The 23,637-nt window shown below is 49.2% G+C and overlaps 1 protein-coding gene and 1 long non-coding RNA gene across 5 annotated transcripts in view; one reads left to right on the plus strand and one right to left on the minus strand.

Annotated features, from left to right (window-relative positions):
• Nucleotides 1-109: 109 nt before the first annotated feature.
• On the plus strand, nucleotides 110-17,057 carry LOC309618511. 2 transcript variants are annotated; one of them, XR_014238517.1, is made up of 2 exons: nucleotides 110-202; nucleotides 16,142-17,057. It is a non-coding gene; the product is annotated as an uncharacterized lncRNA (long non-coding RNA). The 2 variants fall into 2 exon arrangements; XR_014238518.1 differs by lacking the exon at nucleotides 110-202 and adding an exon at nucleotides 213-1,095.
• SP2 (Sp2 transcription factor) overlaps nucleotides 6,656-23,637 on the minus strand; it is a 26,526-nt gene continuing 9,544 nt past the window's right edge. For 2 of the 3 annotated variants that reach the window (XM_082372337.1, XM_082372338.1), the window contains 6 exons: nucleotides 19,131-19,207; nucleotides 17,350-18,324; nucleotides 10,654-10,966; nucleotides 9,621-9,795; nucleotides 9,214-9,407; nucleotides 6,656-7,922 (listed from right to left, as the gene is read on the minus strand). In XM_082372337.1, coding sequence (XP_082228463.1) covers nucleotides 7,822-7,922; nucleotides 9,214-9,407; nucleotides 9,621-9,795; nucleotides 10,654-10,966; nucleotides 17,350-18,324; nucleotides 19,131-19,207 — 1,835 coding nt within the window. In that variant the 3' untranslated portion in view covers nucleotides 6,656-7,821. Of the gene's footprint in view, nucleotides 7,923-9,213; nucleotides 9,408-9,620; nucleotides 9,796-10,653; nucleotides 10,967-17,349; nucleotides 18,325-19,130; nucleotides 19,211-23,637 lie in introns of all 3 variants that reach the window. The other variant, XM_082372336.1, reaches the window with a different exon arrangement.

Below are 23,637 nucleotides of genomic sequence, written 5' to 3' on the forward strand. Positions count from 1 at the left end.
CCAATGGGAGCCAATAGGAAGCCAGGGTTGGTGGGGGGAGCTGGGCGCGGAGATGCCATTGGTCAGAGTTTTCCAAGAGCGAGGACAATTAGAGCAAGAACGGAGGAACCCTGCAGCCAATGGACGGCGCCTCCGGGGGCGGGAGCAGAGAGACAAGGAAATGCTGTCACCGCCGTTAACACGCACGTGGAGTTTGTTAAAGGTATAGGAAATGAAGCGGCCCTGGCCCGGGGCGGGGAATGAGCCGCTGGGGGCTTGAGGGGAGTAGTCAGTATCAAGGGGTCGGCCCCTAGCAGGTGCCTGAAGGCCAGTTTAGTGCAGAAAGTACCCCTCGGGGGAGGCTGGTGCCAGGAAAGGACAAATGGAAAATGGAATTAGGGGCCAGACTCTGAGGCAAGGTGATGTGGAGACACAGAAAGGGGCGATCTGGTGGGGGGGAGAAATTGGCGTTCAAGAGTGGGACAGGTTGCAAATGACTTGTGGATCTCACGGGATAGGTGCTGTATAGTGTGTGAGTATGGGGAGGTGCTCTGGGATCCGGGGAGGAGCAGTGGGGTCAAGACTATGGTAAGAAAGCAGATGGCTGAATGGGAAAGGGGAAGAGGGAAATTTGGGATCAAGCCATCCCAGACCAGAACTATCTTCCAGCCTGAATCCCCTCTCTGCAGCCTCGTTGCTATAACCTGGGTCAGAGCATGCTGCTCCCTTTCCTCACGGTTTCCCCTTTTGTGGTTGCAGCAGAGTTCACACTAGCCAGTGTTCTGCTAGATGGAAAGATTGCCCCACCTCTCCCGGGCCACCCCCATCTTTGTCGTTTCCCCTTTTTCACATTTTGCCCTTTCTAGGTAGCTGGAGTCTAGCTCCCAGGTCAGTGCCAGCCGTAAACCAGGGCACAGGGGAGCAGGTGGCTAGGCAAAAGTCACTTCCAGGCTGTGGACTCAGGGCTGAGAAATAGGACACCTGCCAGTGCCCATTCCAGCTTTGACCTGGCTGGGGCAGCCTTGGGTCAAGGCCTCTCTGTAGTCCTGGTTTCCACCAACATCAGGAAGGGGAGCTGCAGGAGCCACCTAGGCAGGCACCCCAGGACTGTGCCAGGTAAGGGAAACTTCCTGCCCTGCCCAGGTGTCTGCATTACAGCCAAGCTTCATTAAGCCCAACATTAGATACCTATCATCCTTTATTATGTGCACATAGCTTGAGCCAAATAGAATCTGGAAGACAAATTTGCTGCAAAGAAATAATACATGTCTCAAGGCTTAACGATGTTGATCTATGGATCCTCCGCTGGCTCAAAGTTTTTGTGTTGCCATCATTTTTCTCTGTCAACACAATCGAGAGAGAGTTGACTGGGCTTTCTTTCTTGTTGAAGTTGTCTTTCCACATATGAGCATTGCTCCCCTCCTCCCAAGGCCCTGCGCTTGAACCTGGGTAAGCAGTGATTAGTACCCTTCAGCTCAGATGATTTTGTTCATGCAGCTACACTCTTAGCCCTGCTGGGCTATGCTACCCTGGACCCAAGATTCTAGGGCACCAAGACTAGGATCATTTGAATGGTTTGCTTAAAAATTAAAAGCCAAGGGCTCGGTATAGTGGGGTAGACATGTGTTAAAGACTTCTTTTGGACCAGGCACTGAGCTAGGTCTGAAAACATGAAGATGAAGATGCATGGTTCCTGCCCACGAGGGGCTTATAGTCTACAGCGGAAGGCAGATCTGTAAGCTAAGGAGTTACAGGAATTTTAACAGATGTTTCCGCAAGGTAAGGGGGAGCAAAAAGGAGGAAGTGGTCTCCAGAGGTCACACAGTCAGTAAAGGCTTCATAAAGGGAGCAGACATTTGATTTGTCTTAATGAGTAAGGGTTCTCCAGATGGACAACGGAACAGGCATGCCAGGAAGAGGGAACAACTCGAGTGTGATATTGTTGGAGCTAGGTGGTGAGAAAACAGACCAGGCAAGTAGTCAGGGGCTCGGTGCCTGCTGAAGATCAGGTAGGTAGCAAGGGCTAGGCTTTAGACAACTATTCTAAGTTTTTATCCTGTGCTGCTGTCAAACCAGGGTGTCTAATTCCTGGTTTTTTAAGGCCAGGTAGAGAGAAAAAGCTCTAGATTCTGACAGCCTCTTCCATCCTTGGCTGTTAGTGAGGAAGTTTGCAACTGGTTGCCTTTTTATATTTGCTCCTTCATCTTGAAGATAATAAGTAGGCTTGTATTGTGCTTTTCTGCCTAGTGGGATTTGGTGTCTAGATCACAAAGCAGCCCCACAGTGCAAACCAGAGGGGGGAACATGCCCGCTGGCTGTGTTGCTACTGCTGCAACCCCAGCAAGGGGTTTGTCTGCTTGGGAGAAATGAATTTTTTATTGTTACTGCTTTTTCTTAAACATTTTGCCCACACCCAACTTTGTAAAGTTCCTAATCTTTTCTCGAGAGTCTTCAGTGAATAGAAGCTATTTTGCAATACTGCATTGTACAGAGGCACCCCGGTTTCTTAATATGCAACAAAAGGCTGGGTGTGAGTTTGGGGGCTATGCCTTGCCTGTTTTCTTCTGATGCTTTTGCATTTATGTTCTTCAGTCACCTTTTAGTCGAATTGTTTGATTGAATTATACATTTCAGTTACATCTTGGTGATTGGATTTTTGTTTTGGGATGTGGCTCTGGTGATGGAGTGGGTGACAGGCGAAGGAGGGCAAGACGCTGCCGTGTTCTCTCTAAGCATCAGAGCCTGATGCCTGAGTTTGGGGGGGTGTGGGGTGGAGAGGAGGGTTTTGACTCAGCAGGATGGCTTTAGGCGACTTGGGCGGTGCTGTTCATTGAAGTGGGGGAATGTTGGAGGAGAGGCTTAAGGGAAAGGTGAAGTCGCCATCAGACCTGTTGAGTGTGAGGATTTACGGGACAACCACATTCGGTCGGGTTGGAAAATCAATTCTGGAGCTGGGGGAGAGGTCTGGGCTGATGGGATGGTTTAGGTGTCATGAGCCTCCAAGGTGGCACTTGAAGCCATGGGGGAGGATGACAATGCCTGGGAAGGGAAGGGGGCCTGGAAGAGTGGTAAAGATGCTCCTGATGTATAGCACCCAGCTTTCCAGGGGACCAACAGCAGGCCAGAAGGGGTGTGCTGGGGCCCCAGATCTCAGGAATTCTCCAGCCTAGCTTTGGTGAACTCAGTGTGGAGCCTCAGGACACACAGACAGGTGGGTACTTGGTGTTCTGCCAGCAGATGCCTGAGCCCTGAGTTTGGTTGTCAGGTGACCCAGAGGGGGATGCAGGGAGGCTGACCCTTACCCGACTGTCCTGCTTGCAGTTATGGGTTTAACCCCTCACACAATACTTTGCATGTGCTCACGGATTGCTCCCCAAATATGTCCCATTGTTTTCATATGTGTTCCCCGTGAGAAGCTCCTTCATGGGAGGGACTGCTTAATTTCTCTGGCTCCTTCTCAAAATCCCAGCCAGGAAATGCTAATCTGTAATGTTTATGCATAATCTGCTTTTCTTAAACTTCTCAGAACTTGGTGAGTGGGGCCTGGGGTTTTTTGGCACCTGGTAGGAGCAGGGCCACCAAGAGGGTCTTTGTTGGCTGGAGGGATGTTAAGGTTTCCAAGGTGAGTTGGTTGGGTCATCTCTCTTAGCCCGGGTACTGGCTAATCAGAGAGTGGGCCACAGGCAGGGGGAGGAGGCCTGATGGGTTCTCAGCAGGCCCAAAGGATATGACCTGGTGGTTCCTTAGTTTCATTTGAGAAATCCTGGTCAATCCTCTTGGCCTGACCTGTGGTCATTTCTTATTTCCTCTTGGCCACAATCCCGATTAGCAGGTATTTGACGCTCCTCTCCAAGCCCTGATTCTCTGCCTCTCCCTCCATGGTTTGCTTTCTTTTCACCCACACCCCTCTTCTTTATTCCATCCTCCCAGGCTCACTTCCTGCTCTTCTACTCCCTGAGGACCTCTTCACTAGGAAACCCAACTACCACCTGTCCTGAGATTATTGCAGTTCCCTTAGTGGCTTCATCCCAGCCCCAGAGACCTTGGTCAGGTGACAGGAGGTCTCTGTCCCAAGGCAGTGTCTGACCCCCAAGTTAGGTTCCCTGGAATCCACCACCATCTAGACCTCAGCCACGAGCCCCTGATGGGTGCAGGGACCTGAGATGCTGCAGGCAGCTCCCATCATTAAACTCAAGTGTGGGGCCTCAAAGGTGATTGTCAAGATGGACTGAGTAGTTTGAAGGAAGCCTGAGATCTATTTGCTGGTTTAGTTAAGAAAACAAAAAAGTACTTTGCCCGATGTGCCTTCAGGAGGGGAGGGTCTTCCCCAGCCCCCTTTTATTTCGGGCTCATAATCCTAGTATCTGGATGAGCTGCAGCACTGAGCATCACTGAGCAGACAGGGGTGGCCTTGGTGCACAGGACCCTGGGGAGGGAACTTGGGCTGTGTGACCCCCACTCTCAAGCTGCTGGGAGTAGCCTGCCCCCAGATTTTCAACCAGGGCCAATCAGGTGTCCTGGGGAGGCCTCTGGCCTGGGGCAAGCTTGGGCCACATCAGTGTCAACAGTCCCCACCCCCTGCAACTCTCCAGTAAATAAGGGATGGATTAAAGCAGATGAGGGCTAATTTGCCACCAGCTCTCTCCGTTCTCTCCCCAGGCCAACAGCCGTGCTAGGCAGAATACACTTTCCTGCTCCCTTTTATTATTTTTTTAAATTAATTAATTAATTTGTTTGTTTTGGCTGTGTTGGGTCTTCGTTGCTGTGCGCGGGCTTTCTCCAGTTGCGGTGAGCGGGGGGCTACTCTTTGTTGCGGTGCGCAGACTTCTCACTGTCGTGGCTTCTCTTGTTGCGGAGCACAGGCTCTAGGCGCGCGGGCCTCAGCAATTGTGGCACGTGGGCTCAGTAGCTGTGGCTTGCGGGCTCTAGAGCACAGGCTCAGTAGTTGTGGCGCACGGGCTCAGCTGCTCCGCAGCATGTGGGATCTTCCCGGGCCAGGGCTCGAACCCATGTCCCCTGCATTGGCAGGCAGACTCTCAACCGCTGCGCCACCAGGGAAGCCCTCCTCCTCCCTTTCTAACTCAGGCATCCCATGGGAGGCAGAGATGGTCAGGCATAACTTTTGAACCCATGTGTCTCACTGGAGAAGGGAAATCCCGAGTGCCAGCACACTGTTCTGCCCGCTGAGGGCTGGCACCTCATTTCCAAAGGATGCCAAGGAGTCAGGTCAGTTTCCACACTTGAAGCATAAAGCACATGACTTGGAATCAGTTCCCAGGAAAGGATAGTTCTTTGTGCCTGAGAGCAAAGCCGGTGGGGAACATGTGGCAGAAAGAGGTCAGTTGTTGACATTCCCCTTCTCTCGCCAATCCCGATCAAGAACACAGTAAGGCAGTTTTCTCGTCACACAATCCGCACGTGAGAGTAGATAAATATACCTCATGTCTTCCTCCTCCTGCCAGTGCAGCAATGAGAAGTGGGGCTGCTGGGCTGGTTAGGAGGCTTCCATGTCAGGGTAGAGACAGTGGTTGGCCTGGTATCACCCAAAGGGCTTAAGTATGCTTGGGACGGGACTCCCTGCCTGTTAATAAAGAAGTGATGGGGGCAGAGGACCTGTGATCTATCTGAGATCCATCTCCTTTTTATTTCTTCAGCTGATGCGAGGGTGGACTGGCTCTAAGGACAAGCTGTTTGCTTGCAAAAATGCAGGCGCTGGTGACAAAGGAAACACAGTAAGGAGACAGATAGCTCTAAACGAGCCTTGCCACTCTTGCACAGAACAGCCACCCTGGCTGTGTCCTTTTGAGGCTGATTAAGAGGCATTGTTGTTACAAGAAAAGCACATACTGTTCTCTGTATGCTTGAGAACAACTTGCCTCTTCCTTCAGCTCAGATGCTCTTCAGGCCCCTGCCAGGTTTAAACACAGGTACTGAGCTGGCTCCAGTCGCAATCTGCCTACCATCCCAACCCCTGATCTCCTAATGAGCCCTGTCCCACCCCCTGCCCATCCCCCAAAATCCCCACCAAAATTTCAGATCTGCAGCACTTGCTAAAACCAAAATCAGCCTGCTACCTTCCCTGTGGTGCTGGGGTGAGGGATAGTAGAAAAACAGAAACTGTGGCCAGGGTTCTCTCTTGGGTGGAGCTGGGTTCTGGCCTGGTCCTCCACCCTGGGAAGGGATCTTGGGGAACTGTGTTTTCTCCAGACTCTTTAGCCTTCTGGAAGTGACTGAGGCAAGGTCCCTTTGGATTTCTCTCCTAAGCTTCTTACTAACGGGCTCTTGAGGCCAAAGCCCTGCTCCGGGGGTTGGAGAGTTGAGTGGAGGAATTCACTTGCTGGTAAGGAAGGCACTGCTGTTCACTTGAGTCTATGGGCAGAGTATGCCTGCTTTCATCTGGGCAAAACTGGCTTAGGGAAGAACAAAGCAGGAACACCTGCACCAGGCCCTGCCCTCTGGAGTCCCCCCACCAGGTGCTCTGGGGGCTTGTGCCAATGCCAGGAGGTCCGTGTGGCTGAAGCCCTTTTTGGGCTGTGGCCTAGATCTGCCAAGGTCAGGAGGACAAGGTCCTGCCCTGGTCCCAGTGCGGACAGCTCCGAGAGACCGGGGCTCCCTCCTCAGGATTCCCCTCTCGGAGCTCTCCGAGGGGAAAGGCAAAGGAAGCTGCCGTGCCAAGTTGCAGATTTTGCCTCAGGCAACTAAATTTATTAGCAAGAAAAAATTTTTGTCAGCCCAGTGCTGACCAACAAAGTACATCGTTAATAAAGGATAACAAATCTGTCACTTAATGCGTTAAAACATACCTCAAGCAGTTACAACTAAAAATAAAGTTGGATTTTTGTTTAATTTAAAAGCCTCAAAAATAACAAGCAATATGTTTTTAAACATGTAGTAGACACAACTGTCTATTTTACAATATACACTGTACACAAGTAGGGCTTGGGCTGGTTGGGGTGGGTGAGATGAGGGGGAGAGGGATGAGGTTCAGGATGGGAAGGTGTTTTATCTGAATCCAGATTCGAGTTGAAATGCTGTGTCGTTTAGAAAAGAGAATTACTAGAGTGAGAAAAAAATTGATATGCTCATCATTGCCCCCCAAAAACCCTAAACTAAAAGCAGGCATGGGGGAGGTGAGTAACAAGAACAGGAAGAAGGGAGCAATTAAATAAAACTTCTTTAAAGCACACACAATACACAGTGTTCATCATCGGAAGTAGAGTATAAGGCAACTTTCTCCATAGAAAAAGGGGGGAATCAGGGAGTCCGTGGGTAGCTTTACTTTTTAAATAGAAAGTTGGAATGTGCTGGAGGAGAGCTGGGGTGGGGCAGGGGCATGTGGAGTGGAGGCGGCCTCTGGAGCCTCTCCGGAGGTGGAGCTGGATGCCAGTGGTGCCCTGGGTGCAGGGCCCCGGGGCACCCGCAGTGGCTGAGGGGGCCAGGGAGGTGCAGGAGAGGGAGGGGCATGGCACGATGCGACTCCGGCAGTGTTTGGGGGAGGGGGGGCTCACTTTGCTCCTCGACGGAGTGAAATTCATGTTTTTCCTTTGGAAATAAGGGTTCCCACTCGTCCTGGTTTAGAACGTCTCATTGGGCACGGCCACTGTCCACGGTCTGGGCAGGCCGGGAGCTTGTGGTGAGAGGGGAGGGCCAGGGCGGAGCCAAGGGGCTTCAGAAGGAGGTGAGTATGGGGGCAGTAGAGTCCCTTCCTGTGGGGACAGTCGCAGAACAGGAGGGAGGGGCGAGGGCGGGCCCAGGGCAGCTGTGGGCCTTCTTTCCTCCAGGGGCCCAGGCAGGACACAGGCAGGGGTCTGCAATCTGCGAGGCCTCCCGCCTCAGTTGGCCTTACAAGTTCTTCGTGACCAGGTGGGTCTTGTAATGCTTGGTGAGGTGGTCACTCCTCATGAAGCGCTTCTGACACTGGGCACACTCGAAGCGTTTGTCCCCTGGGAAGAGGAGATGCCAGTCAGTCACAGTGCCATGCCCCGGAAAAGGAGGCACACACATGAGGTGTGAGGGGCACCTGTGAAGCCGTGTCACCGGCCTACCTGCTGCTTACACAGTGCTCCCCATGAGCCACTGATGTGAACCTTTGTCAGTCCTCATCCCCCTCCCCCCCATCACTCTCCAGTCTACTTTGTTTCCATTCCTTGTGCCGTGCCAAACGCTGTACTTGTGCGCCTGCACCCAGGACGCTTCCCGTGTAGCCTGTCACCTACTTTCTTCTGATCTTTGTCTCTCTGACTAACCCCGGCTCAAAGTCCTCCCCCTCACAGGAAAACCCCACTCGCCTCTGACCTGCCAGACTGAGCCACACACCCGGGCTGGGTCTGCTGCTGTTCTGAGTATTTACTGTGCAGCCTGCAGAGGGTGGGCGCGACCTGCCCCGCCACGCTGGCCAGGAGCCCGAGTTTTGGGCCTCGTGTCCCCAGGCCCAGGACAGGCGTCTGCTCACTGGGGGCATCTGCCAGAACGGCAGTTCTCAAAGCATGTGCTGTGGACCACTGGAGACACCCAGGACAATCTTGGGTGGTAGATGCATGAACGATTTTCTACTTTATAGTTTTGTATTTGTTTGCCAGTACATTAAAACACTTAGCTATGATCCCAAGCCTGTGATGTGAAAAATAATACTGCACTGGACATAAAAGAGTAAAAATAGTGAAAAAAATAGTAAGTAAAAATAGTGAAGTGATTTAAGGAAAATCATTCGGTAAATAACAGTAGGAAAGGCAATGTGGGATAGTGACCAAGAGCGTGAACTTGGGAGCCAGAGGGCCTGGGTTGAACCAGTTCCACTAGTCACTGGCTGTGTGACCCGGCCCCCTCTCCATGCCTCAGTAAAATGGGCACAATCAAAGTACCGTCCCCATAGAGTCGTTATGAGGATTAAATTAGTTAATGGGTAGAATGTGTAGTATAGTGCCTGGCACAAGACGCCACTGATAGTTAAACAAGTATGCAGCTTATGGCAGAAGTCATCAAGGCTGTGCAACGCAACTGACCTCACTTTGGGAAACACTGCAATAAAGGAATGGCTTGCGAGACTTTCCGGGTAGTCCTGCACCCCGAGGAGACAGTCTGTAGCTCTCGCTCAGTGCCGCAGTTCCTTGGCCAGGCCAGGAGTCTCCATGTCGCTGAGGACAATGGAGTGGGGGTGGGGAGAGAGGCAGGGAGCGGAAGCGCGGAGTGGAGGGGCGGGGGGGCTGGAGGGTGCCGCAGGGGAGGGGAGCAGACCTGTGTGGGTGCGGGCGTGCCGCTGGAGCTCGTCACTCCGTGTGAACCTCTTCCCACAGAAGAACCAGTTGCAGACAAAGGGCCGCTCGCCGGTGTGCAAGCGCACGTGAGCCCGCAGTAGGGACGTCTTACGGAAAGTCTTGCCGCAGTCAGGGATGTGGCACACGTGCTTCTTTTTGCCCTGCTCTCCAGACCTGGGAATTGGGTTGAGGGTGGGGTAGAGGGAATGGGAAGCAGAAAGAGCGGGAGGTAGAGAGATGGGGGCGGGACAGGATGGAGAGAGGATGTGGGGTCAGGTCGGAGAGCACGGAGCCGCTACCTGGTCCCCTCTCTGTCTGTGTCCCAGGGAGGGCTTGGGGAACAGGACACACGCCAGGCTGGCCGCCTGGCCCGTCTCCTCAAATCACCTCTTGTCCCCGTCCTTGCAGTTGGGACACGTGCAGGCCATGCGGCGCCGCTTCTCCCCGGGCTGGGCCTCTCCAGCCAGGGCCTGTTCCATCTGCAGCTGGATCTGGGTGGGGCTCAGCCCACTGATGGTCAGGTTATTCCCAGAAACATTCTGCACTGTCAGCTGCTGCTGCCCTGTGGGGAGGAGTGGGGCAGAGTTCAGGGTGAGGAAGCCCAAAGGGGCAGAAGAGGGAGCCTGACCCCCTTCTTCCTTCCTGCACATAGTAAGGTTGACAGTCATAGCAGCTAATATTTTTGAGAGCCTGCTATGTGCCAGATACCACTTTAGAGATCTTAAATGTATTAATGCACTTAAGTTTCATAACCCCATGAAATAGGTACTATCATCCCCCTTTTACAGATGAAGAAACTGAGGCTCAAGATCACACATGTAGAACTTGTAGAATCTGGATGGGAACCCAGTCAACTTCAGAGTCAATGCCCAGAACCACTATACTACACAGGCCAAATTCACTTCCAGACGTTGCCCACATGGGTCTTGGAGTGTTTTTCCAGAATCTCCTCCAGCCTTAGGCCCTTGTGAGACACCAACTCTGCTCCCAGGAAAGTCTCCAGGGATTTCTGTTAACAGAGGGAGAGACAGTTCTATGGGCTTTGGAACAAATCAAGCCCTCTAGGACTTGCATAAAGCCATCAAAGCAGGGGGAGTGCCTGTGGGTGGACTCCTCGCAGGCCACTAAACCAAATGCATAAAGTGCTGGAAATTCATTGAAGGATGAAGGGAGGAGATTCAGAGAGCTCCCACTACCTTGCAAATTGCCCTTCACCCAGCTAAAGAATGCAACGAACCATTTGTGCTAGGTACCTACAATGTTCCTTTGATTATGTGCAAGGCTGCTTTCATACTGTAAATATCACCAAATGTTACCACTGAACTGAGAAGTGCAGCACAAGCCAGTCCAAAGGCTCCCTCCTTTCCTTCCAACCTTAACTCAAGGCTGCCCACGCCTGGGGCCGGGGGCCTTCCCTCACCGCCAGTGTTGGTGATGGTGACGGGCACACCCTGGACCTGGACACCGTTGATGTTGATGGTCTGCATGGCCTGGGCTGCCGCTGCCAGCTGGGCTGCGTTCAGGCTGATGATGCTCCCGGCAGGGGCAATCTTTGGCAGGGGACGCTCTTTCCGGAGAATTGCAGCCGAGTGCTTTTTGCTGGTCCCGCTCAGATGGGCAGCACGGGACGGAGGGCTGCTACAAGTGGTGGTGGAGGTGGTCGCAGCTGTTGCCGGGGGGCCGTCCTGGACAAGGACCGTCTGTACCTCACCAGAAGGTGTACGGATGTAAACCTGGGAGGGGCCAGAGAGAAAAAGTCAATGCCCCCTGAAAGCCCTGGCTCCTGCCCCCCCCCTTTTTTTTTTGCATTAAAGAATGTTTATATCATCCATTCCCTGGTATAACACTCTTGTCATGTCTCCTGCATTGGCAGGTGGACTCCCAACCACTGCGCCACCAGGGAAGCCCTCCTGCCCCCTTTCAATGCAGCATCATCTCCCTGCCCAAGGGAGAAGCGGGTGCCTTTTTGTCCACCCAAGTCTTCTCCAACTAGCCCAGGCCTACATTCGCCCACTGTTGGTGTTCAACAAAAAGGGCTGATGGCATCCCTGTACTAAGCTGACAAATGCTGTTGATTTGAAACAAAACATTTAATTTACTTAGCATGGAAAAATATAATGCCAAATCTCCGACTTGAAGAATTAGAAGGCAGCTAAATGATGACCTCACAAAAGATGTGCTGTGAATGCTCATCAAAGCAATGAAAACAGCCTTTAGGAGGCACAATTAGTGGAGAGACTACGGTCTTTCTCCAATTCATACTAACAAGGATGGAACAATAAAACATAATGCTCATTGTTGCTAAGACAGTAGGGAAATAGGCACGTGTTCTTACGTCAGGGGGTGTGAAGTGGTCTAGGCTTGCTGGAGGGATATCTGGGAATATGTGTCCAAAGCCTTTAAAAATATGCATGTTAGAGCCTGAGAACGAGAATGAACCGTGTGGTATTGGATGGGAATTAGAGGTATTGATGGAAAACTCTTAGGTTTCAATATAAATAGAGAAATATAGATATAAATGTATGTATATATGTGTGTGCATGTCTGTATCTATCTTGGTATTACATATATATGTATAGGTATATTTATATATTCTTCTTAACTGTGTCCACTGAGAAAGGCTGAAAGCAGCAAAACTCCAGGAGCAATGAGCTCACCTAGCACCCAGCTCTTAGCTTCTAAATCCCATGCGCCACTAAAAGAAACCAGGGCTCCTTGGAGAAATAGCTGATTCGAGGACTGCGGTCAGGGGAAGTACAAGAAGACCTTGGAACACCTCTTATACCAGAAAGTAAGGAAATGCTCAAAGAATGGTGGTGACATGTGAAAAGAACACAAGAGCCAGCTTGGAGGGGCTCCCACTGGCTAAACATAGGATAATTTGAACATCAAAATAACAATACTAATGGATTATAACTCAGTGAATAAAACAGGAACCTATGAATCCATATTGACGTAAACAAATGGAGAAGAAAATGATAGAATTTAAAAAACTGTTATCACATCCTCCAATAAAAGGAACTAGGATTCCTAGGACAAATGGTTGATCCCAGGACTGGGGCTGGGAAAATACAAGGAATGAAGTACTGACACTTGCTACAGCATGGATGAACTTAGAAAACAGTGTACTAAGTGAAAGGAGCTAGCTGCAAAAGATCACCTATGGTAGGATTCCATTTACATGAAATGTCCAGAAGAGGCAAATCTATAGAGATAGAAAATGGATTAGGGCTTCCCTGGTGGCGCACTGGTTAAGAATCCGCCTGCCAATGCAGGGGACACAGGTTTGAGCCCTGGTCCAGGAAGATCCCACATGCCGTGGAGCAACTAAACCCGTATGCCACCACTGCTGAGCCTGCGCTCTAGAGTCCGCGAGCCACAACTACTGAGCCCATGTGCCTAGAGCCCGTGCTCCGCAACAAGAGAAGCCACAGCAATGAGAAGCCCGCGCACCGCAACAAAGAGTAGCCCCTGCTCACTGCAACTAGAGAAAGCCCATGTGCAGCAATGAAGACCCAATGCAGCCAAAAATAAAAATAAATAAATAAATTTATTAAAAAAAAGAAAAGAAAAGAAAATGGATTAGTGGTTGCCAGGGCTTGGGGCAAGGGGGAAATGAGGAGTGACCACTAAAGGGGTCTTTCTGAGGTGATGAAAATGTTCTAAAACTAGATAGTGGTGATGGTTGCATAACTCCATGAGTACACTAAAACCCACCCACTGCAATGTACACTTTAAAAGGGTAAATTTCATGGTATGTGAATACCTCAATAAAGCTGAAAAGGGGACTTCCCTGGTGACGCAGTGGTTAAGAATCCGCCTGCCAATGCAGGGGACACGGGTTAGACCCCTGGTCCAGGAAGATCCCACAACCCGTGGAGCAACTAAGCCTGTGCGCCACAACTACTGAGCCCGCGTGCCACAACTACTGACGCCCACGTACCACAACTACTGAAGCCCGCGCACCTAGAGCTCGTGCTCCAAAACAAGAGAAGCCATCGCAATGAGAAGCACGTGCACTGCAATGAAGAGTAGCCCCTGCTCACTACAACTAGAGAAAGCCCGTGCGCAGCAACGAAGACCCAATGCAGCCAAAAATAAATAAATAAAATTTAAATAAATTTATTTTTAAAAAAAGCTGATAAGAAAAAAAAAAAAGAGACTGGGAGTATGTCACACAGATGCAAGAACCAACCAGAAAGAGCTCCAAATGGCCAGAGTTGAAACAATGTGAGCAACAAAATAAGTAACGCAGTACTGGATCGTAACCCAAAGTATAAAATAAATATACATGAGTCTCTACTGACATAAATACATGATCGAATAAAAAAATAAATGGTGGGACCTCCTTGGTGGTGCAGTGGTTAAGAATCCGCCTGCCAATGCAGGGGACACGGGTTCGAGCCCTGGTCTGAGAAGATCGCACGTGCTGCGGAGCAACTAAGCCCGTGCGCCACAACTGCTGAGCCTGCGCTCTAGAGCCCATGAGCCACAACTACTGAGCCCACGTGCTGCAACTACTAAAGCCTGCATGCCTAGAGCCCGTGCTCTGCAACAAGAGAAGCCACCGCAATGAGAAGCCCGCGTACCGCAACGAAGAGTAGCCCCTGCTCACCGCAACCAGAGAAAGCCTGCACACAGCAACGAAGACCCAACACAGCCAAAAATAAATAAATAAATTTATATAAATAAATGAATAAATGGAAAAGAGACAAATCTTCCTTACAGAAGAATTCCAAATAATATTATACAGATACTTTCCCTTCCAGGATGTAGAGCTTAATTGTCACCCCCACTCCCACCCCTGATGGGAGACTTAGCAACTCACTTCCAAAGAATTGAGAAAGGGAGAAGTAGCAGCTTTGATGAATGAAGAAACCTGGCAGACACCACCCTAACCAAGTGATAATGGTTAACATCAGGGATGTTACATCATCAGAGATGTTGTGTACCCCTCATATAATGTGACGAAAAGAGGCGTTTCGTCTCCATGGTATTCTTTCCAAAAACCCATAATCCAGCCTGGGGGATATTCTATAGGATACCTGACCAATGTGCCTCTTGTCTGTCAAGATCATGGAAAACAAAGACTAAGAAGCTATCCAACCAGAGGGGCCTGGGGAGATATGCCCACAAGTGCAATGTGGTATTTGGATGGGATCCTGGAGCAGAAAAAGCACATAATTGATTAATTGATTGGATGGTGACATCCAATCAAGTCTGGAGTTTAGTGAACAGTAACATGCCAATGTCAGTATGTAAGATGTTTAACAAGGTGGTGGTGGGGGACCAGGTGAGAGGTATAAGACACTCTGTACTACCTTTGCAACCTTTCTGTAAATGTAACTTTTTTTTTTTTTTGGCCGCACAGCAAGGCATGTTGGATCTTAGTTCGCTAACCAGGGATTGAAACCAGGCCCCCTATGGTGGAAGTCCAGCGTCTTAACCACAGGACCGCCAGGGAAGTCCCATGATAAGAGATTTTTTTAAATTAACTTTTTATTTTAGAATAAGTTACAGGAATTCCCTGGCAGTCCAGTGGTCAGGACTCTGTGCTTCCACTGCAAGGGGCTGGGGTTCGATCCCTGGTCGGTGAACTAAGATCCAACATGCCTTGCAGTCCGGCCAAAAAAGAAAATCTCTATCACAATAAAAGCTACTAAAATAAGTAGGCAAAAGTCTGATAAGGACTGAGATATTTACACAGAAAGTATCTCCTTACAAAATACTAATCCATTACAAAGAGAAAAAAAGTAAGGTGCAGAAACCTGCTAAATATCACTTTAATCATCACCAGTACTGAGACAAATCGAAATCATGCACCTCCTTTTGGGATGCAGTGAGAACACAGCATCACTTCTTTGATATTTCTGAAAAAAAAAAGTGTACAACTTGCATCTATCCATGAGGGAACATCACACAAACCTAAACTGAGGAACATTCTACAAAGTAACTGGCCTTTTAAAGTGTCATGGTCATGAACATCAAGTAAAGACTGAGGAACTATTCCAGGTCAAAACAGACTAAGGAGACATGACAATTAAATGGAATGTGTGATACTGGATGAGATCCTTTTGCCACAAAGGAATCATTGCGGCAAGTGATGAGCAACCTGAATGGGGTCTGAATTAGACATCAGTGTGTTTACTTGCTAATTGCCTATGTTTGAAGGTTGTGCTGTTGTCCTCCTTGCGTATAAGAATTACACACTTTCTATAAAACATTTGGAAGTAACAGAGGCATGGTGGCAACTTACACTCAAATGATACAGGGGGAAAAGTCACTTGTTTAAAAAAAAATTCTGCTGTGATTTTGATTGGGGTTATTTTTGATCCTTGGATTATTTAGGACTGTGGTTCTCAGTAAAAAGCAAACAAACAAACCCCATGTTATCTCTTAATAAATACACATCTCATCCTCAATTTTCTGGTATGTGCCCCTTTTGCAAATCACTGCTATTGTCTGCATATCTGAAGTTTCTGTTACTAGAACATTTTCTTTCCCACAATGTAGAGCAGAGGTCAACACACTTTATCTGTAAAGGGCAGAGAGTAAATATTTTAGGCTATGCAGGTCGTGAGGTCTCTGCCTTGTGGTGCAAAAGCCGCACAAATGGGCATGCCTGTGTTCCAATTACACTTTATTTACAAAAACAGATAGATGGGCCAGATTTGACCTCAGGGCTGAGGATTGCCAATTTCTCTGATACAGAGTATAATACATTTTTTAAAACGTGCATATCCTTTGACCCACTTTTAGGAATTTATTTAGCGATAAGATTAGAAACAGCCTAAATCTACATTTGGGTAACAGACAGCACCTCACCTCCGGATACTGGAAAACTATGTCATCATTACAAAGTAATGCAGTAGCTAAATCTTTCTGCATACGTATGCTTATTTCCTTAGGAAGACCTGGTTCTAAGCCCTGCCTCCATCAGTCTCGAGACACAGGACCTCAGGGAAGGGAGGGGAGGCACTGCGAGGAGGAGCAGCAGGTATCGCCTCAGTTCTTCACCTTTAAGGTAGGTCTGATAAGGGAGCCTCACATTCACAGAAGGCCACGATTCATAGAAAACCCCTTGGCAGTATGCAATACACCAGAAAGGAGGAGGCACCTGAGGGCAGGCCTCAGATTTCCTGTGCGTCCGTTATGTCCACAGCTCAAACTCAAGGGCACTTCTCCACCTGGGAGACTACACAACTCCCTACTGCCGTCACTCTGACGCCTCGGTTCTCTCTACAGACAGCTGGATTATAAATTCCTCCATGGCAGGAGCTGGTTTTTATATTTTAAAAAATCCTTGTACAATTTTAAGTGTAGCCCCTGCCACACACAAGAGCCAGGGTGGGCCAGGGTGGAATAAGGACAAAAGTGTAGGTCAGAAATCTGAGTTGAATCCTGGCTCTTTTGTCATTTGTGCTCCGTGAGAGCTGGATACTGGGTAACTTCTCTGAGTTCCAGGTTCTTCATCTTCAACATGGGCCTAATCTCTGGCATTTACTAGGCTTACACAAAGCATAAAACCTGCCCTGCAAAGCCAAATAAATTTTAGTATTACAGCACCTTAATGAATGCCAAAAATAAGTTCCTGTTGAAGTTAGCATCCCAGAGGAATCTATCCTAAATGTTCCTGCTATGAAGCTAGGGTGCTTCTTCCTAATTTTTTTTTTTTCTTTGTCATTAACAATGATCAACATTTTTCTCATTGGTTTTCTTACTTTACATCAAATTCTATGGTTCTGACTAGAATTTTTTCATTCTTGCTATCATTCGGAGTATGTAATTCTAGAATAAAAAAATAAACTTTATTATTAAAAAGTATATATCTGCCTGCTACTCATCCCCCTGCCAAAAGACTCCCATAAAGAAAGTTTCCAAAATATAGGTACATAGGCATGTCACATCTGATTTCTAAAGATAAGCAGTACGAGGCCCTATGAACTGGCAGAAGTGGCCACTTATTACCCACCCCAAACAGTACTGACTCCCAACACTCAGGTCAGGTCGGGAGATGCATCAGCATCATCTAGGAAAGCAAGCCAGTGGGGATGGAGCATCAGCCATTTAGAGCTGAGGAGGAGAGGGAGGCGCGTGCAGAGGGTGTGCGTGGTACCTGAGTAGGCGACGGCTCAGCAGCCTGGATCTGAAAGTTCTGGGAGGGCTTCTGGGGGACGGTGGGGAGTGTGGCGGATGCCGCCTGCACCACCCGCAGGGCCTGCTGGGGGATCTGCACTACCTGCTGCTGCTCGGCCTTGGGGGGCACCACCTGGACCTGCTGGACCACAGCTGGCTGGCCCCCACCAGGGCTCTGAACGATGAGCAGGTTGTTTCCTGCCTGGATGATGTTGTCCGCCGTGGTCTCGATCAGCACCGTCTCCACCTGTTCGGTCACGGCCACGGGGGGCTGGGAGGCAGGAAGACTCTTCTTCCTGGCTTTCTTGTTAGTCTTAGACAGCGGGGCCGGGGGGCTCTCCGTGAGGAGCTGAGTGGGGGCCCCGGTGTCGCTGGTGTTCACGAGGTTGTTGACAGGCAGAGTAAGTGTCACATTGCCCCCTCCACCTGTCAGCTTCACCACATTGGCCGCGCTCTGCACCGGAGTGGTGGTCGTACTCGACTTCTGGACAGGGGCCGGCTTGATGGGGACAGGCTTGTGACTGGATGGTGAGGGGGTGATGATGGCTTGGTTGGTGCCAGGGATGATCTGGATCTGGTTGGTGAGATTGGGCTGTACCTGGATGGTCTGAGAATTGCTCGCCTGAATCTGAGGGACCGCCTGGTACTGGATACTGGCATTCGATCGGGTCCCTTTGTTGATCATGGTTGGGTTCTGGATAGCGAACACCAGCTGCCCACCAGGATAGGACGCGCTCAGCTGTGACCCCTGAATCTGAAGTATGTTTCCTTTGGAGGACAAGATTCCAAAGCTATTCTTGCCGGGACTGAGAGGGAGAGGGGCAGGTTTGATAGGGACGAGTTTCCGTGGTGTGGGCTGCGGGGGAGCAGGAGGCGTCACTGCAGCTTCAACAGCTGGAGGGCCAATTTTGCTACATGTTGCAGCCAGCAGGGCTAAGGGAGATGGCTGGGAGTCCTGCAAAACACCACGTGGAGAGAAGGAGTGAGACATGAGGCCTGCTGCCCAGCCGCCCCGCCCTCTAAGATCCTCTCCTCTTCGCAGGCTCCTCCCCACTGGCGGGCAGGGAGCCAGCATCCTCTCCCGGCAGTGGCCCCTGTCTCCCCTTCCCCGCTGGTTTCTCCATTGAGAAATTAAGGGAGAAAGGGTGAGAAATGCCTTTCTCAGGAAGGAACTCCCCAGAAGCACCCCTTGACGGGGTGAACTAACAGCATGGGCTGACCGACCACTTACTCCCCACTGGCCTGATAGTGTCTAATGGGGACACGGAATCACCCTCAGCTTATAGATGGAGCTCCGTTAGCCCACCTTACTGAGTCATCAAGTGAGGAAGGACTGAGGAAGGGAGGGAGGGAAAAAGAAAGGGAGGGGGACAGGAGGAATAAACCCTTTGGAAGAGTGTTTTCCAGTGCTTGGGACATGACTTTTTCGATCAAGGAGGGCTGTTCTTTCGAAGCTACAAGGCAAGAGCCTCCAGGGTGCGGGGACACAGTCTCTGTTTTCCTTTTATGGCCAGTGGGGTCTGGAGGAAAGGACTTGAGTTTCATTCTGCTTTTCCCCCTGACTCAACTGTGGCACCTTAGATGAGTGGCCCTAGTTTCTTAGTTCAGAAAAAGTGGAAAACTGAACCCTCCCTGGTCTCATTGCCTCGGGGAGTTATAGTTAGCCAGGGCAGAGCTCAGTTGCGGTCTCATGTCAGCTTCAGTGAGTCCTTCAGCGAGGCTGATGCAGCCCCCAACCCTCAGAGCCCATCGCCCACTCGCCTGGGTGGTGGAGGCGGCAGGCTGAAGGTAGTCACTGGGACTGACAGCAGCAGTGGCAGCCATGCTGGTCTGTGGATCTGTTGGAAGAGAAGAGATGGAGTAATACCCGTGATGCCCGAAAAGAACCCAAGTCCCCTTGCCTCGGATTTTCTTTTTGCCTCTATTTGGGCTGCTTCCCCATGAGAGGTTAAGGACCTTTCCCCACACTTCCCCACTCAAGGTTAGCAACCCTACAACTCTTTCAGTAGATGACCTTCTCCCTTTCTCAGACTCAGCCACCTGAGGCTGTGAGGATAGCTGGTCCTGCCTCTATCGGACCGCCTCCTCCAACCATCATAAAGTCTAGGATAATGTGAAGATACCGAGATTATAATAACACTGGCTTCAGAAACTACGCTGTGCCACCTAATGGAGCCCTCTCTGCCGGGTACTGCTGACTCTCCCCAGCTAGACTGGAACCCCTATACGGTGGGCGGGGGAACCCCCCAGCTAATCCTGTGGCTCTGACCCAGGCTTCCTGCTCACTCCTGCTGTAGCCAGATGCCAAGCCAGCCTGGGAAAGAAGCATCTCGGGGCCAGGATCCCCATCAAGGAGGACACACCCACTCCATGCAAAAGTCTTGAGCGCTTTATGCTCAGCCTTCACCACATAAGCACAATGGCCCACGTATAGATTACATATAGCACACAGGTAATTACTTTAAATGAATTTACAGTTTTACATAGGACAATAGGCATAGCCCCATAGGTATCACTGAGATTAGCAGAGCTAATAACTGAATATAATGAGAATGAAAATATAATAAATCCTATTTTTCCTTAAATGTGTATATATTTCTATATATGAATATAGCAGGAAAAAGTCTAAAAAAAAAAAGGGGACTAAAATGTTAAAAGCCATTATCTCCTGGTGGTAGATTTTTTTCTTCACTTAAAGAATTTTTCCCTTTGTTTTTCTGTATTTTCTCATTTTCCCCACAACGAATACACTCTACTATACTCGTTTTAAATAAAGGAAAATAAAGAACGTTGAGGAAGTAATGAAAGGAATCTCTACTCTGAACTTAAGTCTGATCTAAGAGAAATACAAGTAAAATGGAAATCAGGAGAATGTGGGGGGAAAGGATCTAAGCCATCTTATAGTTTATAAATCACTAAGGAAAAGAACACCAGGCAGAGAGTCAGACTTGTATCTTAGACCTTTGGAAAGGAGGTTTCCGGAGGTACTGAAACAGGAAGGGTATTACTCAGAGACTCCAAGAGGCAGAATGACTCAGGCATGGAGCCCCTGCTGGGCATGCGGCAGGAGGAAGACAGGCAGAGGTCAGGAAGAAGGCGGAGCCACTCACATTTCAGCTGCCTCTGGCTTCTCTCTTTGGGGGAACGATTCTTAAATGGGAAAGGTAAAGAAAAGGTAAAGCGGGAACTGCAACCCAGGACAGGTAAGTACAGTAGGCTCATCAAAGCCTTAAATGGTTTCCAGGCCCTAGGCCACATGAACTGCACTCCAGAGTAGGGAGACACTTTGCAGGCACACTTGCAAACTGTGTGAGGAGCCAGAGGGGAGCTCTGGGCAAAATCATATATGTGGATCCTGAAATATTACAGACACTGATCCTTAGCAAAATCCTAGAACAAATGACTGAACAGCAACTACAATTACTGAGGTAAGGAAGCAGTGATCACAAAGAATAAGCGTGGGGTTGCCAAAAAACAAGTCATGCTGAACAAACCTGTTTCTTTTTTGGGGGTTTTGGTTGGCTACATCAAGAGAATGGTATACACTGTGTACTTTATAACAACAAGGCATCTGACTGAAATGTTCATAGTATTCTTAGGAACGAGGAGGGAGAGAATTGCAGGCAGGATGATAGTCCGGTTTGGGGGCTAAGCTGAACATGCCTCCACCTAAGTGCTGAGAGCCAGGCCATCCTGAGCAGTTTGCTGCTACGATGTCAACCAGGGTCTCAAACTACGGGTGCATGCCAGGACCAGGATATGCAGGCTTCTCCTCGGAGGTTTGTGCTTTCTCTACCAGAATGTTTTATTCTTGTGTTTTCACTGTGATGATCATCTTTTAAAAATGAACATATACTACAGATCGCTGGGTGACTGCTGCTTAACCAAGGTTTGCACATTTCTGGGCCTGTGTGTGTGTTTACAACTGTACTGGTACCAAGTGGCACCACTCTAACTACATGGGCTAATTAAGACAACTCAATTCTGCACATGTAATTCATGATACATCTGTGCAAAGTGAGGAATGACGGCTCTTCAGAAGCCTGGAAAGACCATGCTGCTGGGCACTAGACGCTGCAGGGTGGGCATGCGGAACTCAAGGAGCCCGGATGTCAAGTCTGCGCTGTGCTTACACTGACAGCAGCAATTTGGGTTCAGTCAACTGTTTTCCTCCCAAAATGATGTTGTTGATTTGAGTTTTATTGGCTTTTCTGTAGTTATTTAATTAAATTTTATGGGAACTAGATCGATGAGTTGATAAACAGATTTATGTGCATACATAATTAAGGCTGCAGCCTTATAATGAAAACAATCTAAGTTGACTGAAAAACATTTTCCCTTGAGAGCAGTGTTCAAACTATTTAGACCATGAACCACAGTCATAAAAACAATTTACATCAAGACCCAGTGTACGCATATACCCCCCCCCCCACACACACACACTTCCCTGTCCTGTGCTGATGTAATAAGAATTTCCTGAAACAAAATTTGCCCTTGCTACATGTCATGGGCTTTGGTATTTTTCTACTCTATTTCATTTTTTAAAATGCCGGTTGTGACTCACTAAATTGGTTTTGTGCCCTAGAGGCTGGAAAACGCGGCTTCTAAGCAGTCTCTCCACCACCCAAGTTTGGGAAACCATGCAAAAGACCTAGAAGGCAAATTAACTTTATGGATGTCACAAAACTGAGGACTGTAAACACAATGGGTGTCTGTATTAGGGTTCAAAGAGATCTTAAAAAACTGGTATGTGCAGTGCTTAAGAGCATGAGGCTCCAGACCGAAATGAGAATTTAGACTGTGGGATGGCTGAGGCATTCCTCTCCCAGCCTCAGTGCACCGTTTGTAAAACAGAGGTAATGTCACCCTTACAGGATTCTAGGAGGCGTCAGTAATATGAAAAACACTGAGCACACAGGGGGTAATCAATAAATGGTGGTTTAAACTTTGAAGCTGAGTAAACACTGCACTTGGGTTAAGAAAAAAAAAAAAAATCACATGCATATAGAACAGGAAGACAGAGCTTACTAGCGGTTCTCATGAGAAAAAGCCCCAGTGGTTTTGACTCAAAGTTAAATGGAAAGCAGTTAGAATCTAGATGTGGTGGCTGAAAAAGCTACTGCAATCTTGGACTGAATTTCCAGAAGTTCAGTCATAGAAGAAAATAATAGTCCTCATCTGCTCTGCACTCGGGCCCCATCTGGAGTGTCAGGTTCCGTCCTGAGGGACATTTTGAAAGGAGGATTTTCAAATGGAGCTCGTTCAGAGGAGGGCAGCCATGGTGGTGACCAGGACACCAGAGGAGCGATACCCACCAGGGTGTTTATTCCATACATGTGTTCAATGGGTAGACTTTGGGGTGGAAATTTTGGTTTATTAGAGGGGACAACTTTCAAAAGATGGAATCAGTTGCCTCCTGAGGTAATGTTCTCCCTTCTCTGGAATCATTTAGCCAGAGGCAGGATGTGTGTCTCTGTCAGAGATGGGATGTCTAGATGGGGTGGGAAGTTGGACTAAATGATCTAGTTTGAGAATTTAAACTTGTTTATAATCCTCAAACCATGTTGCCGATGAAAACACAGGATGAGTTAGCTGCTGGCAGGGCTGGGAAGGGAAGGCAGGGGCTCTCCCAGGAGGCTCCCTTGGGCTCAGGTTCACTTAGCTAAAAATGGTGAATGACTCTCCCTCAGACATCCCCTGTTATGAAACTGAAGGACACTAGAACAGGACAGAATGCAAACAAAATGAAAACTGGCCCAGTGCTTATTCACCTCCCTTTCCCATCTCCCTCTCTCCCCATGCAGTCATTATCACCCTGGACTCAAACTGTCTGGAGACTGGGCTGGGCTAAGAGGCTCTTCAGTTAATAAGTTACAGCAGAGTCTTGACGCCCTTGCAGACTGTGGGCGCTCCACCCACACTGTCTTGGTTGGTTTCATTTGCCTTCCCGGCTGGCCCCTGAAATACTCCTCCAGATCTCAAACCAGTGGTTTTAAGTATCTCTCCTAGAGCCACTCAGAGTTTTGTGGCCCCTGGGCTGTGGACCTGGGCAACCAAAACAGAGACTAATCTCCCTGCCACTGCAGAATTATATCCTGGGATTACCCATGAAAGGGAAAAGCAGCATTTCCAGTTGGTGTTTGGAAATGAACAGTGGTTAAGCAGCACAGGGACTTCCCTGGTGGCTGGGACTTCCCTGGTGGCGCAGTGGTTAAGAATCCGCCTGCCAATGCAGGGGACACGGGTTCGAGCCCTGGTCCGGGAAGAT

This window comes from Balaenoptera borealis (assembly GCF_965194805.1).
Source record: "Balaenoptera borealis genome assembly, chromosome: 20".
Classification (NCBI taxonomy): Eukaryota; Metazoa; Chordata; class Mammalia; order Artiodactyla; family Balaenopteridae; genus Balaenoptera; species Balaenoptera borealis.